General features: G+C 36.3%; 1 protein-coding gene across 1 annotated transcript in view; it reads right to left on the reverse strand.

Annotated features, from left to right (window-relative positions):
* Window positions 1–3,864: 3,864 nt before the first annotated feature.
* The window catches only part of TRAM1 (translocation associated membrane protein 1), a 28,189-nt gene continuing 14,737 nt past the window's right edge, over window positions 3,865–17,316 (reverse strand). Inside the window, exons 7-11 of the mRNA XM_028533594.2 lie at window positions 12,955–13,025; window positions 12,744–12,848; window positions 11,586–11,729; window positions 11,125–11,285; window positions 3,865–5,455 (exon numbers count right to left, since the gene is read on the reverse strand). Of these exons, the coding sequence (XP_028389395.1) occupies window positions 5,382–5,455; window positions 11,125–11,285; window positions 11,586–11,729; window positions 12,744–12,848; window positions 12,955–13,025 (555 nt within the window). The 3' untranslated portion in view covers window positions 3,865–5,381. The remainder of the gene's footprint in view (window positions 5,456–11,124; window positions 11,286–11,585; window positions 11,730–12,743; window positions 12,849–12,954; window positions 13,026–17,316) is intronic.

The following is a 17,316-nucleotide window of genomic DNA, read 5'->3' on the forward strand; positions in this document are numbered from 1 at the left end:
TCATCACAGTATAGTAATGTGCAGTACGAACTGTGGGAGTACTATTTGAGATGGAAGTTCAGGTCCTGCATAAACAGCTGAAATATTAAATGCAAAAAAAACCCCTTACAACCAAGAGTGTTTCTTTAGTGGAGATTTTATGACATTAAGGTTAAAAAAAAAGGTAACAAATGTCAAGGGCAGCTGGGTTAATGACGCAGCGAGTACAGCTGCTCTCTGTTCTGGAGACTAGAGGGCTGACGTGGATGGAGCATGCGTGGAAAGTTAGGGTGGTGACTGCTGCAGCCCCTAAGGGGCACTGAAACCACATCAACATACTGTAATGGGGAATGATGGGCACTGCCCGCCGAACAAAAAATGCTGGACTGCAATTAGAATGTTGGCACTCATCAAAATACACCAAAGCACGGAGACAGAGCAGTGATTACTTCAGCTTGAAGCTACATTCCGCAAGATGGTTTTGCTTTTTAAATTCTTTGTTTTACTACTCATTAAAAACAACAACAAAAAAACCCTGAACCACAAGCTATGCACAATTAAGATACTATATAATACATGAATGAGCCTGAGCTTTCCATATAATGACCAGCAAATAGAGATGTTTTATAATTTCAATGGACATCACTGTATTTGTCTTCAGAAAGAGGTTTGTTTTTTGCTAAATGGTTGTCTCATCTTATTTCTCTGCACCGCTGTTTCTGCGCCACTGTTTCTGTGCTGATTCAGAGTTGACCCACCATGCCCTGGTATCAACAGAGAAGTGACTTGGAGGTTCGATCTGGGGCTTTCCATTCATTGAAAATATTTGGGCAGTTATGGAAGTTCTCTTTGAAGATAAAGTTGAACCCAGCCTTGCATATTTTTAAAAAATTGTTCAAAGCTTTCTATGTCTATTAAGCTTTAGGTAAATTACCAAGCTTCTAACATATTCCTGGTAGTTTTCTAGGCCTTAATTCTACAGAATTGAATTCACATTTTAACCACCACACTTGATTTTTCATATTCTTAGCATATACAGTCTAGATATTTTCCCCTTCTGACCTAAATTACAAATAATCTTACAGTTTTGTTTTGAATAAAATCAGGACTAGAAAAGTACCATTCTAATTGGTCAGATCACTAGTAACCTAGTTTGGTAAAATTGCATCTTTAAAAAATTTACCTCTAATTGTTCTCATAAGGAACTTTGTTTCTCATATTTGATGAAGGAAAAAGGGATCCATCCGGAAGTCAGTGAGCAAGCACACAAATGAGTGACAACCTTAGCCTTCAGATTTCAGTCTGTTTCCTGCTTTATCAGCACTTAGGTGCATGTTCCACACACTGTCACACCCAGGCCTTGCAGTCCACTTGCAGAATTGTAATTTCTAGGACACTTGATGAGATCAGTTCAAATTTCTTGATAAACATAATCTTGTTATACATTCCCACTCACCTGATGGAGTCTGATTCTTCCCATTAGGAGTTAAAGCAACTCTAAGCAGCTAAAAATTCTCTGGTTGTACACAGCACCTAAATGAAACTATGGTTTCATGAGCCATGGGTATTGGGTTTTTTAAATTATCACTTCTTAGAAACTAACCATACCATTTGCTTTTCTCGAGTGTGAATGATTCAGTTCAGATGCAGATATTTGATTTGTGAATGTCTGTGTTGGGTGAGCATGCCGACAGTCTCCCAATGACTAAATGGCAGGAATGTTGGCACCCGGGAGCAGGTGACTGGTCCACCTGCTCCCGGGCAGTAACCACAGAACACCGTGCTTGCACTGTAGAGCTTGAGTGCTCAAGAACCTTCTGTACGGAGACTTAGGGAGAAAAGTAGCAACAACTACAATGACTTAATACTTACCAATAGCTATTCCCTGTGCTGTCTGCCACAACCTTATGAGCTAAATAAGTAATAGTACGGAGTTATGCACAACTTAGATGCACTGTCTCTGACCTCAAAACTCCTTTGTGGGATTAGGGCTAATAATTTTCTCAGGAAATTAAGGCACAGACACTAGATTACACAGGGCAGATGATGAATGGAGGAGTCAGGATTTGAACACTGGTCTGCTGGTCTCACCATGATGTACTTACTAATTGAATTCAACAAAGTTACTTATCATTTGAATTGGCTGAAGTTTGGGTCTTCAAGATAGATGTTCTTTCCCCTTTCGGCCAACATAAACTTAAGTTACATCAGTCATGAACTAGACCTAAGCCTCTGAATTTTTGTTTTCTGATTTTCTTGTTTTCAGGATACCTCAAATGTTTGATTTCAGCCTTTTGCAAACACATAAATAGTCTTTCCACTAACACTAGTTTAGCCAGATGAACTGGGCTGGCCTTTTCCCTTATGGCACTGGATGAAGCTGGTTGCTGTGTGACAGATACCTAGTGCAGCTTTCTGTAAAGCACACCGTGCTTAGGTAGACACAGGACTGGTATGTCCTTTCATTAGGGTTCGTCCTTTCACCTAAGGCCCGGCTATCTTCACTGGGTAGAGCTGAGCCACGAAGGTGTGTTACCTTCTGTAAATGACTAACAGCTTTTAAAAAGTGTTCAGTCAGCAGATTAACAAAGTCCGATTATCTTGAGTTGGACTGTGCCTCTCATTTCATCCTAGCAGACTGGGCTGTATACCCAGGACTTTCCAAGCACCCAGACTCAGTGCAACCCCAGGATGCCCTTCAGGCCAGGGCTACTGGTCTTTAATTCTCCCTCCAACACTTGTGCCTACTTTGAAGTTCACAAACCTGTCCTGTGTTGGTTTTATAGATGATCCTTAACTTAATCACCTATCACACCTAGGGTGGACTTTGGGGAAAAATAATTTAAGTATTACCTAGAATTTCCCCCAGGGTTTGTTTTTAAAGCCACACTTAAAAACTCAAACAGGTGATCAACGTCATTGCCATTTCTTAAGAAGTTTCTGTTCTTGTCCATATGTAGACAAGCAGCAGTACTAGTTTTCAGTGAAATCATTTGGCAGCACCTTGGAGGTATAGGTGTAGTTGGCTACTGCTAACAACTGTGCAAAATATTCCTCTCCCCTTTCCTCATCTACACAAGCTTTGCTCTAGAATTAGTTTTGAATTTAGGAATTATCGAGGATTACTTAATTTTAGTGAATGTGGCTGTTTGTTCCACTCACAATCGTATTCTAAAATGCAGAGAAGGAGGCATTCTGCAGAGGGAAGACTAAACCCTACAATGGCAAAGCAGGTAGTTCAAGGTCACTCAGTGACTCTAAGACAGCTGTCCATCACGGTCCTACTCTGATGCTTCCCATGAGGCTTTAATGTTTGACCTGAGGCTGGGCACCAGTGACAGCCTCTGCTGGCTCCTGAGGCAAGTAGACAGACTTTGCTCATAGCGCTTGGGAGAAGGAAGTCCAGGGCTTATAATTTACAACTACACTTAAGTGTTTTAATGTCTTATAAAGTTTAACTACATATCAAAGCCTTTTTCTTTTCCTTTCCCTAAACCCATAGCATATGCTGTAGAGCACAAGTGCTGTAAGTAATTCTGCAGAGAGAAGTTTCCGCAATTAAATGAAGTGGAAAACTGCATATTATCTTTCTATTGCCAACATTCTTGGTACATCAGGAAACATGTTCATTTAGAAAGGATTGAACAGTCCTGTAGTAAAGAAACACCTTTTTGTTTAACCCCAAAATAGTCCCTGAATTTATTTGGTTATGAACCATTTTCCCGTACAGTAGCCTTCTAATCACGTTTTACAGAACACACTTTTTGAGAAAGGCTCATCTAAATGTTTATCAACAGTGCATTCTGTAAACATGGTACATTTAAAAAAGTTAATATTCTAAAATAGTACAAAAACTTGCTAACAATGAAGAAAATAGCCAGGATATAGCTTGTAAAAGTAAAAATTTTTATTTTGATTGATCTCTCAATGAATGGTTCAATATTATGCCAGTTTTTAATGGCAAAAATTTGGTTCCAAACTCCATGATGCCACAGAGAGCTACTACTCTCTCCAGGAAGTAGGTACACAGCTGGAAACAGAAAGCACGACTTCAGCGGCATGGCGACTTCCTACACCGCAGACCTGACAGGCCTGCACCTTTTATGCTCAACACGGCACAAAAGTGAGCTGGTGAGAAAAGTGAGAGGTGAGGAACAAGATGGGAACACCAAAAGGAGCAATGTATGTACTGTAAGGAGAACAGCAACAACCAAACAAATACAGCTAGAAGGATTTTAAAGGATAATTATAGAAAAGAGAACCAAATGTTTTACTCAAATGTTTCTTAGAGCCTTTCTGTAGAGATACAAATATATATATATATATATTTATCCAAAAATATGTTTTATACAGATAAATGTTTCTCAATTAAAGATGGGACCAAAGCTATAGTTATAACATAAAGCACTGTCTTTTTTTAAAGACTATTTATCCACCTGAATTTTCAATTTCTTTAAGGTTAGTGCATTAAATGTTTTCCAAATATAATTACCTGACATTCTTTTTATAGATATAAATCAAGTAGGCATTATTTTTAAAAAGGGTTTGCAGGTTAAACAATGTTTTTTCTAAGATGCTGTGCATATCGAATTTATCGACAAGCCCCATTAAGGATCATTATTAATAAACATATCAAAAAGGGCTACATTAGATTTTTCTTTAAATATTTAATTTTCTGATTTCCTGTTTACAAGTGTTGCAAATGCACAAGAAAGATTTTACTTCACAAGTACTTTTATGTTAATAGAAGATATTTTGATTCAACAAATATGGCAATAAATCTCCACATTGTAACCAATAGTATGTTTTTCCCCCTTAAAAAAATGGGATGTAACACTAACAACCACTACCTATAAACTAAAGCACGCTATTATTTTGGCGAATTTACAAATCTTTTTTTCCCTGGTGTAAAGGCTACAAAAATTCCTAAAAATTAGAGAACACTGAAAACATATTAAAGTTTGACATCCAACCTTATATTATTTCCATTTTACCCTGAAAGATAACTTAAAAAATATGACCTAGCTGGAAAAGGCCATCTTGCTAATGTAAAAAAATCAGTGAGAGCAAGAAATTGTATCATTGATAGGTAGAATTTTTGTAAATAGTTATCTTTCCAAATCATTAGAAAAATGTTCAAAGATAAAAAAACAAAGTAAAATATGGTGGTGGTCCCTAAACTGTTTTAAAGGCAAGTAGCTTAGTCTAAGCTAAAATATTTTTTTTACTCACAGTAATTATCCTCCCCTCAACTGCCCTTTAAAAATGCATGAATGGTACAATAGCAAGAACCAATGAGCACAGACTGCATTTTAAAAACAGAAAAAGAAAAACTCTAGTGCTGAAAGATATAGTGAAAAGCAGATTTCTTTGGGGACATTAATCAATTAGATTATAATTCATTATGAAGATTTTTCTTTTCTATTACGGGGAGAGTCTGCTCCATTTGAAGTTAATGTTCCATTTACACCATTTTCTGAAAAGAGAAAAGAATCAGTGTTACTCTCCTTCATGAAGAAACACAAATATCTTTATATGTAAAGTACCTTCAGAAAAGAAAATTTTAAATCCAATATTTACTTTTATGCCCAAAAGTGAAATTCATTCACCAGTGCTTTCTTTTTTTAAATAGTTAAAAACATTTTTTTAATTATTATTTTTTAATCCTTACCCTAGGGCATGTTTATTGATGTTAGAAAGAGGGGAAGGGAGGAAGAGAGAGAGGGAGTGAAACATGAATGTGAGAGAAACATCGATCGATTGCCTCTTGCATGATCCCCAACTGGGGGCCAATCCACAACCTAGGTAGGTAGGGGCTCTGACCAGGAATCAAACCCTGTGACCTTTCAGTTTATGAAAGGATGCTCCAACCAACTGAGCCACACTGGCCAAGGTACCAGTGCTTAATCTTTACTAGCACTGCACCAATCAAAAACCTGATTTAAACACCGAATTGAAAGCAGCAAATTAAAAGAAAAGTAACTATAATGTCATTAGATCTCAAAAGAATAAAAAGGGAAAGCAGGAAAAAAAACTCTAAGAAGCAATTACAAGAATTTGAAAACAGTCTTTAGACTAGTGTTTTTGGGAGAAATAAAGAACCTTTCACATTTGAGCAAAGTTCTTGGGAGTATGTTTCCTTATTACATACTAAAAGTTGGCATCGAGGATGCTAACTCTTATGCTTAAGAGTGTATCATGGCCTTCTTTTTCAAACTATGATGGAATAACTGATGTCACACTAACCCTCCCTCCAAAAATACCTATTAAAGTTGAATACAAAAAAGGGTCTTTAAAGGTGCTTGGAAAAAAAAAACCAAGGCAGCTATGTGTATTTTTCCCTCAAGGTATTTTCCAACTACTAAATGTGCATGCACTGGGTAAGACTCAGAGAAATCAAGCAGAAAGCAGCTCCTAAGAAAGTACAACTCTCCAGAGATTTGGGGATCCTCACAACAATAGGAGGACAAAAATCTGAATTCAGGACCCATGAGGAACAACAGCCCTTATAAGCAGTTCACATCCTAGAAATGAGAGCAAACTGTAAAGAGACCAGTTTTGGTGAGATGAAATGACCTACCCATACTCAATCCAGAACTTGTACAAATTTATCCTGAGCTTCCACACATTTTACACAAAACTTACAAACAAAAATTAAAAATTAGCAAGCATGCCAGAAAACAAGACCAAATGATTAAAACTATGAGGAAAAAAGTATCAAAAATAGATCCTCAGGAGATTCAGACCTGCAATTGTCTGATAAAAACAATGATTAATAAAAAATAAATAAAAAAGATGGGGAATTTCACCAGAGAACTAAAATTTTTAATCCCAGAACTTATAAAATAGAGTAATAAGATATACATTTAATAAATGAGTTTAATAGCAGATTAGGCACAAAAGAAGAGATTAGTGAACTAGATTAATTAATACTCAGATCAAAACAGATAAAAAAGGATGAGAAATACAGAAAGTAATTAATCAAGAGGCAGGGTAAAGGGGTTTATTTAACACATACACGGGAGTCCCAGAAGGACAGGAGAAACAGAATGAGGCTGAAGCAGTATTTGAAGAAGTAATGGTCAAGAATTTTTCCAAGTATCAAAAAAGGAACCAAGCCAAGAGTCAGGAAGCCCGACATAACATAGCGCACGATAAAAACAAAGGCATACTCAGGCACGCCACAGGATAACTTCCAAAAACAAAGACAGTAGTTATCAGACTGAGTGAAAAAAAATTCAACTTTATGCTGTTTATAAGAGACACAATTTACATTTAAGGGCTAGGAAAGGTTTAAAGTAGAAACATATATGAGAAGATACACTATGATAATAGTTTACCACATGACAGAGTAAATTCAGACAAACTAGAGAAAGGACAAATTCCACAAAAATTTATAACAACCCTAAATTTTGCTGAAACTGTAACACATCTTCAAAATATTTAAAGTAAAAATACAAGCTATAAGGAGAAATGGTCAATACCTCTTGCAGTAACTGGTTGAATAAACAGAACTCCTCCCACCAAATCAGTAAAGAGAAAGACTGAACAACACATTTAACAAACGTGACCCGACAAGCAGAGACCATAATATCCAACAAATGCGGATTACCCACCCTTCTGAAGTACAAAACTAATACATGGTGAGCCATAACAAAAGTCTCAACAAAGTCATTCTGAATATGTTTTTTAACCTAAGTAGAATTAAGCTAGAAATCAATAACAAAAGGAAAACTAGAAAATGCTTACATATGGTAAATTTCACAATGCACTTGTATCATGCATAAGCCATGGGTCAAAGAAAGAAATCACAATTGGAATTAGAAAGTATTTTAGCCCTGGCTGGTGTAGCTCAGTGGATTGAGTGTGGGCCTATAAAACAAATGGTTGCTGGTTCGATTCCCAGTTAGGGCACATGTTTGGGTTGTGGGCCAGGTCCCCAGCTGGGGGCACGTGAGAGCAACCACACATTGATGTTTCTCTCCCTCTCTCCTTCCCTCCCCCTCTATCTACAAATAAATAAATAAAATATTAAAAAAAGAAAGTATTTTAAACTGAATAATAATGAAAAAGACATATCAAAACTTATGAAATATACCTAAATAGTGCTGAAAGGGAAAGTCTGTCTTTAACTGCAAGTAATTTACATAAAGTGACGAAAATCAAAGACCTAAAGATCCATCTCAAGAAGGTAAACCCCAATAACACAATAGCAGATGAAATCCAAAAATGAAAAATAAGAACAAAAATGAATGACATGGCTGAGAAAAATCTACAAAGAATGACAGATGTTGGCTCTTGTCTGATGGAAAAGGAAAGGCATAAATTACTAACATGAAAAAATGGAAATCACTGCTGTCCTACAGGCAGTAGTAAGATAACAAGAGGATATTATGAATAATTTTTCATCAATACATTTGTAAATTAAAAATAGACAAATTCCTTAAAACACACAACTTACCAAAAGAGATACAGTAATAGAAAATCTAACAATCCTATTATCTATTAAAGAATGTGAACCTGCTGTTAGGAACCCTCCTATAAAGAACATCTAGGTGATAGAAGACCTGACTTGGGGTGGTGAACACAGAATACAACACACAGAAGATATATTATAGAATTGTACACCTGAAACCTACGTCCACATCAAAAGCCCAGACAGGTTTTTTTGCAGAAAGTGACAAGCTGATCCTAAAATTCATATGGAAATGCAAAGAACCCAGAATCACATGAAAAAGAAAAAAACTAGATAACTCACATTTCCTAATTTCAAAACTTATTATAAAGCTGTGGTAACTGAGACAGTGTGGTGGTACTAGCATAGAACAGACATACCATTCAATAGATTAGTCTTTTCAACAAATGGTGCAGGGGCCAATAGATATCAATATGTGAAACAGTGACTATAAAATGGTGCAGCCAGTTTGGAAAACAGTTTAGTAGTTCCTCCCAAATGTTAAATATACATATACCATATGACCCATCAATTCTACTCATAGGTATATACCCAAGAGAGTGAAAAACAGGTCATCAAACAAACACCTGCATATGAATGTTTACAGCATTATTTGTACACAACAGCCAAAAAGTGAGAACTCAAATATTCATGAACTAATATATAAACAGAATACCATATCCATGCTATATTCATACAATGGGATATTATTGGGTTTGCCAAAAAGTCTGTTTAGTTTTCTATGTAAAAAAAAAAAGACACATTTTTCATTCCCACCAATAACTTTTTGATTTGGATATTTTGAGTATGTCAGCTGTCTCCCACTACTGGCTTCTAGTGGGTAAAGGCCAGGGATGCTGCTAAACATCTTCCAATGTGTAAGACAGTCCCACAGTAAACAATTATTTGGGCAAAATGTCAATAGTACCAAGAAAATTTGCAAACCTTTTGACATGTTCCATCAATCACAGCACCTTCTCCATACACTGCACAAATTTTTTTTGCATTTGAGTTGCAATTTTACCTTTCTTGAAATAATGTAGCACAATATGCTGAAAACCTGCATTGTCTTCTGTCTTTTTAAAAAATTTTTTAAAGATTTTATTTTTTAGAGAGGGAAGGGAGAAAGAGAGAGAGAAACATCAATGTGCGGTTGCTGGGGGCTGTGGCCTGCAACTCAGGCATGTACCCTGACTGGGAATCGAACCTGCGATGCTTTGGTTCGCAGCCCAATCCACTGAGCTACGCCAGCCAGGGTAATCTTCTGTCTTTAATATTAAAATGACTGCACAAAAATCTATCCATTTTGTTAAGTTTTTAAAAAAATGCATACTGATATGACAGCTGTCACAATACAATCTAACAAAATCGTTTCTGATGAAGTTCAAGATGTACTAGAGCCATCACATGGCAAAAACTAAACAAACTTTTTGGCCAACCCATTATTTGGCCAAAATAAGGAATGAATTATCAGTACATGCTCAAATGTGAATGAACCTTAAAATCATGCTAACTGAAAGAAACCAGCTTGTTGTAAAAGATCATATGTTGTATGATTCCATTTATATGAAAAGTCCAGAAGAGGATCAAGCAATTAAGTGTCATTAAAAAACAAAAACAAAGAAACGATTCCAGTTTGAACTCAAGGGCAGATGGAAAGAGCTATAAAGAGGTTTTCTTTTTAAAATATGAGTAAGATTCTTGCAAGCACAAACTATCACTCCCTAGGTCAGTTATTCATTAAAACTGCCCATATATAAGGTCTGCCTGGAAAAAACCTAGCCATTGTTAATATAAGGAGAATAGTTTGTGCGACATTGGTGTAACCTGGCAGCCAAGGAGAGTGGACTGGAATATGCGTGCCTGAACAATGACTTCACTGTATGGGGGCAGCAGATGCCGTTGAATGAGCGTGCATACCACGTGACCAAATTCAAAATAACTGAGCGAGTAGAATAAATCTACATCAAATTTTGTAATACGTTTGAATATTCCTCCATGGAAACTATTCAGATGATTCAGAAGGCCACAGCTATGGGCAACTGGTGATCGGCAGCTTCATCAGGACAATGTGCCCGCTCAGGTATTACATCTTGTGCAGAGCTTTTTGGTGAAACATCAAATCACTAGGTGAGACTCAGCCCCACTACAGCCCAGATTTGGCACCCTGAAACTTCTGGCTTTTCCTACAACTAAAACCACCTTTGAAAGGGAAGAGATTTCAGACCATCGATGAGATTCAGGAAAATACGATGGGGCAGCTGATGGCGATTGGGAGAACTGTGTGAGGTGCCAAAGTGCCTACTTCAAAGAGGACTAAAGTGTATTTGTCCTGTGTACAATATTTCTTGTATCTTCTTCTATAAATGTCTGTTTTTCATATTACATGGCTGGATACCTTCTGGACAGATTTCATACTCTGGTCTATAGTGGCTCAAAGTAATCAAGCAGGGAAAGCTTAGGAGAGAAACTGAGTGGACAGCTTTTGAGAGAAATAACTGACACTTAGGGAATCACCAAACTGTAGAGTAGGACAAGATTACTTTGCCTCTACTTTTGCTTAAAAGTAGACTAAAACTTTCTTTATAGGATTTTAAATCCTATAATCTTAGTAAGATTATAAATAAGACCCAAAACATTTTAAAACATGTTTTCTACTCCAAGTTTTTCATTGCTTACTGAATACAAACCTGTTCCTTTTCTAGAAGATCTGCCTTTTGCCACTGTTGGTTTCTTCTTCACGGTTGGTGCCTGAAAAGTAGAATGTTCCCTCCACCTCCGAAGCTGAAAATTAATGAACTTCCACATCATGAATGCTTGGGTAATGCAAATGGATGCCAGAACAGCAATTCTGAGAATATAAAAAAACAAACAAAATATTAGGGTGCATCAAAATAGTGCTATTGGACAGTCTATCTTGTTTTGATGGTTTTAGTGCTAAATTCCCAAGATTATGTTAACACATAATTATCTCATTAATAATCCCAGAAATTAAATAAACGCTTTGATATTCAAATTTAGACATATAAAACAGATATAAAATCAAATCAAGTGAGCATTTTCCCTAACCTCCCCATTTTTTAGGCAATTCATATAATAAACAACACATTACACAGCTGTACAACGTGCAAAAGATGTTAAACTGATGTACCTTACAGCCAACACATTGAAGTTTCCAGTACTGAAATCCAGCTTCTGGTTCTCTGCTCTTGCAAGGCCAAAGCCAACAGTGAGTACCGAGAGAATTAAAGTCAGAAGTCTTCCCAAAACAAACAGAACTGCCCACAGAGAAAATCTGGAAGAAAAATGTTGTAAGTCAAATTCATAAAATTGCAACAATAGGAAAACATTCTACTAGGAATCAGGTTCTATTAAGTAAATGTACACCAAAACAGCATTTATTTTTCTGCAAAAAGGATTTTACAAGTAAAATGTGTGGAAGATGCTATGTTTTAGCACACTCTCACAGATAACATGTCAGCCTATTTAAGTTCTAGAAGTCCAGTAAAGAAATGTTTTATTTTTTGTTTAGCTTGTCATTTTTTAAATGTAACTACTATTAATGATCCTCAGAACTACTGGTATATATAATAATTTTGAAAATTGCTGGACAAAACACAACAAATACTGTGCTGGAAAAAGGACACCAATTATCATTTAAGAGTCTTAGTTCTATTTTTAAAGATTTTACGGTCATACTGCTTCAATTCTGTTTTCAGATCAATTTTCCCACTAAAATATTTTAATATCTTTAAGGTTATATAATCTATTATTTCACTTTCTTCTCGAAGTTCACTTCCCTATTATTCCTTGTCCAAAAGAAAAACATGCATTAAGAAAGACTGGAAAAGTTTGAAAAGTAAACCCTGAAAACCTTCAGAATTGTAAGTTCCAACATAACCTCTCTCTAGCCTAAGAAAGGCTCCATTTTAGAAAATATCAACCTGAGTTGCTATTAGTTTCATATTATTTAAAGCTGCTACGTGCCCTGGCTGGTGTGGCTCAGTGAACTGAGCACTGGCCTGTGAAATGAAAGGTCGCCAGTTCCATTCCCAGTCAGGGCACATGCTTGGGTTGCGGGCCAGGTCCCCACACCCCAGCTGGGGGAGTGCAAGAGGAAACCAATCCATGTATCTCTCACACACTGATGTTTCCCTCTTTTTCTCCCTCTCTTCCTCTCTAAAAAGTAAATAAATACAATCTTTAAAGCCTCCACTAACAACTTATAAAGTAAGATAACTGCCCATAGCATGGCCCTTGGCAACACTGGCACTGGCTTTAATCAGAAGAGAATGGCTAATCAACTTACCCTTTCTGGTACTTTTCATCAGTGAAATAAAACAGGCGAGAAATGTGGAAAAGAAATTCAACAAAATAATGCGGCACCAAAAGAACAAGTCCTAGATGATTCAAGCTGTTAAAAGAACAAATTGAAAATGTAAAAGTTACTTATTAGTTAAGACAGTTTATCATACTACCTTCCCAGTTCATATATTCACCCAAGAAAAATCCCAACTTACTTCAGAAGATAAGCTCCAGCAATGTGAAAGAGGTAAAGACCTATGTAGACAAGTTGCCGAGGAATATCCTCCTGTAAATAGAAAATTGCATTACAGATGAAACACGCTGAAACACTTCTGTTCTCTAGGAGCAGGGTGAAAAGCATACTATAGAAGACCTGAAGGCTATTCTGCCGCTGTATCCTACCCGAACTGCTTATCTCAACCAATAACATGGCTTTAACAGGTCATTTTAACTTCATTTGGCTTCAGCTACCTCGTCTGTAACATGTGAATAATACTTGGGTTTGCTTGAGTCAGGTGAACTCAAAATCCCTTTTGGTGCTAAGATCTATGGTTCTTTTTATAATAAAAATTTACTAAATGCACTATGATAATGTCCTTCTAACATCAAAGTTGCTTTGTTCAGCAGTAGAGATGCTTTTGTTTACCTAAAACAGTATTTACATTTTTTAGCTTATGCTTTTATTTATAGATTTATTGATTTTAGAAAAGAGGGGAGAAAGGGAGGTGGAGGAGGAGAGAGAAAGAGACATACAGACATCGATTTGTTGTTCTACTTATTTATGCATTCATTGTTTGACTCTTGTATGTGCCCTGATGGGGGACTGAACCCACAACCTTGGCTTATCAGGATGATGATCTAACCAAGTGAGCTACCTGGCTAAAACTTAGCTCATGCCGTTAACCCCTTTCATTATCAGTTATAGTTATTAAAATTAAAGGTTAAAATTTTATCTTCTCACTTGGATGCCATCTAATTATATATTCTTCCTCTTCTTAATAACCCTGTAAGTCAAGTACCCACATTTTAGTTTTTATTCTTTTATTCTTCCATAGTCTCTAGCAACCTGGTTATCTTAAAAACAATGTTGTTTTTTTTTTAAATGGATCATGAAATCAATTTAGGAGGTCACACTAACCTCTTTTAAAATATGAAATAGAATAGAAAATGCTACAGTGCACAGCAAGCCCACTGTACTGTTCCATGAAAAAAATTTATTCCAGATCTCTCTCTCTCTCTCTCTCACACACACACACACACACACACACACACACAATTATGATGTAAAATCTAGTTTTCATCTTGGGTTGCAGTAAAAAATGTTAGCAAAATACAGTGTTGAGCCCAATAAACACTGGTTAATTTATGAAATGCTTGTACCTCGCATTTTTACACTCTCTGATTTTGGCAGTTTTCCACCTACAGGTATTCCCTGGCTTTTCCAAAGGTCATTTTGCACTACTTTGCTTTTACAAAAGACCACATTAGTATCTGTTTTTATAACTGCAAGAAATCCAAAGAGGGTTGTTCAAGAGGCAACAAGTGAGAAGCGTGTGCAGCATGTCTGGCAGTGAAGCATTAGAGAATGGCAGGTAGCCCCACCATGTCCTTCCCTGGGAACCACAGCCCATACCTCAGCATCGGGTGGCCATGGCCTTGAACCGTGTCTGTGAGTACCTGTGCTTTATCTTGAGTCATGTTGTGCATCTGTTAGCAAGGCAAATTGCTTCTTTGCTTTACAGCATTTCTTTTTATGAAAGGTTTCATAGAAATGCTCTACTTTTGTACAGTGGGGGAAACCTGTATGTATATAGCTTTGTGCCATTTCAGTAGAGAGTTACTTCACTGAGTCTTGTGAGAAAAAGTAGGTATTTTCTAAGTGTACTTCTGAAATGGAAAGCACTCCTCTAGTAAGAAGGGTACCAAGATCAAGTGTTAGAAAACATGCGACAGTCGAATAGTCCTACAGACGGAACTATGTTTGGGGACTCTCAGGGAAAATTCCCAGGACATAATACCAAGTACATAGTGGTTCTTCCAACTGGAGAGAGAAGTCTCTCTCTGAATAGTCTATCTTAAGATCCTGTCCACATAATTTTGAAATTTCCAATGAAATACTTCTCCTTACCAAAGCAGAGAGGGAAACCTCTCTCTCTTCTCATAATCATTTCAGAACAGCTAGTTGTAGTGTAATAAAATTTAGTATGGTATATACATGCTTCACACATGATATGCTATATAAGATTTTGTTAGGTAAATAAACTTTTCCTACCAGGAGCAGAAATGAGGTTTTGCTTGTTTGTTTAAAGATTAAGAACTTTTTTACACTCAAATGGAAACATATATAATGAAAATGAGTCACTAGAAAAGCTTTGGCAACTGCTTATATATTCTTTTTTATTTTTAATCCTTGCCCAAGAACATTTTTTTTCACTGCTTTTAGAGAGAAAGGACAGCGGGTGGGGGGCAGGAGAAACACTGAAGTGTGAGAGAAACACTAACTGGCTGCCTCCCACAAGGGCTCAGACTGGGGCTCAAACCTGCAACTCTTCAGCTGCAAGGTGCTACTCCAACCAACTAAGCCACACTGACCAGGGCTACTAATATATTCTTAATGCGAAAGTTCATGTAGTTTACAGAAGAATGAAATCATGGAAAAATGACTTAAAATTCTGATACTCTCATTTTCCGAGGAAAATCTGATATAGAACACTAAATCAAACCAGATTCTAAAATTATAAATAATTTCAAGTGACATTTTTGGTTGTTATTCCAACAACTTTTTATTAAAAAGATCAACCACATACTTCAGTGAACTTGTGTATTTTTCTTACAAAAAGCTTTTCTTAAGTATACTGTACTAAAAAAACTTTACTTTAAACTGAACATCACATATATGCCCAAATATAAGGCAAAGATTTCTCCCTCAACCATAGATGGAGCCATCTCCTATTTAAGTGTTTTCAAAGCTCGCCCATTACAGTAATCCACAAAACCTCAGCCAGCATCTTTTCTAAATGCTTACAGAGGTCTAGGGGAAGAAGAGTCAGTAAGAAAATGATGTACTCTGAAAAACTGAATTAGATGATTCAAAAGTGATAAATGCTCTAGTGATGACATAATAACAAGGTTACATATGAAAAGTGTGAATATAATTTTCATGAAGTATGAGTGGGGAAAACAGTTTTATTTCTAATTTAATATCCTTTATATGATATAGTTTTTGTATGTATAATTAAATGAACTGAATAGCAGAAATAAAACATTTGGCTGCCTCATCCACATTTCCCCAAAACTTCATATATTCAATTTGGTTAAGGAATTACATTTTGAACCTTCTCATGGGCAAAATGGGGGATTGTTTATATTGAAGCATACGTATTATATGTGATTAAAATATTCTTAAGAAAAATTGAGTTATTCATGACTAACACACCTTTTGAACTGGTACCAACAGTGTCCCTTTCTTTCTTCATTTCTCTGCAGGATTGGTTCAAAACAATCACTATACTAGTTTCTTTCAGTAAAGAGTTCTTCCAAAAATAATTTTCAAAGTAAATTTTAAGAAACTGTTTAACACATATGCAGCTGTTACTTTCAAGTTATGTTAATTACTTGAAACAGTTACTTTTGACTGTAATATGTAGGTGTTAAAAATAGTTTCAGTTAAGTTCTAAGTTATGCAAATTATCCCATAAAAATTAGATTGCATTTCTGGAGAAATGCCATCTGGCAGGAACTGATAAGAAAAGAGCTTGGAGAACTAAGATGAACAATTACTTTGAAAGATCCCTCTCTACTTACACGGTCAGTGAACAAAATATAGACATATGAATTAACAGTGAAAGCCAAAGGTATAGTATGGTCCATGGGTGTAAAAGTACATGATAAAGCTTTAAATATTTGAGCCATGGTACTAAGACATCAAGACACTATATTTTCAGCAATGCTGTCCCAAGAACTTTTTGCAGTGATGGCAACATTTTCTTCTCTGCTATCCAAAATGGTAGTGTAGCTACATGCTGCTAATGAAACTTGTGATAGGCCTAGTGTGACCTAGAAAGTCAATTTTGCTTTTGTTCAATTTTAATTTATTCAAATGTGACTAGTAGCTACTGTTTTAGACAGTGCAGCTCTAGGACATCTATGGTTCGCACATATGCTTAGTGAATATGGAAGAGCTACTAGAAATTTTGAGTCTAAGAATTTTATCTTAAGACAGTTCTACATTAGCTGTGGACAGGTGCCTTGCTTAGTTGGAGCATTATCCCATAAACCAAAAGGTTGCAGATTCAATTTCCGGTCAGGGCACATACCTCAGTTGTGGGTTCGATCCCCAGTTGGGGCGCATATGGGTGGCAACTGATAAATATTTCTCTCTCTTCCCACCCCTCTCTCTCTAAAATCAACAAACATATCCTCGGGTGAGGATTAAAAAAAAAAAAGACAGTTCTAGATCAAAGGTTTTGTTATTATCCTAGTTTTTACAATCAACTTAAGGTAGAAAAAACATTCTACTTTATAAAAGAAATCAACATAAAAGGAACTTTCAAGCCATAGCACGTGAACTTTAACTT

This window comes from Phyllostomus discolor, chromosome 7, assembly GCF_004126475.2.
Source record: "Phyllostomus discolor isolate MPI-MPIP mPhyDis1 chromosome 7, mPhyDis1.pri.v3, whole genome shotgun sequence".
NCBI lineage: Eukaryota > Metazoa > Chordata > Mammalia > Chiroptera > Phyllostomidae > Phyllostomus > Phyllostomus discolor.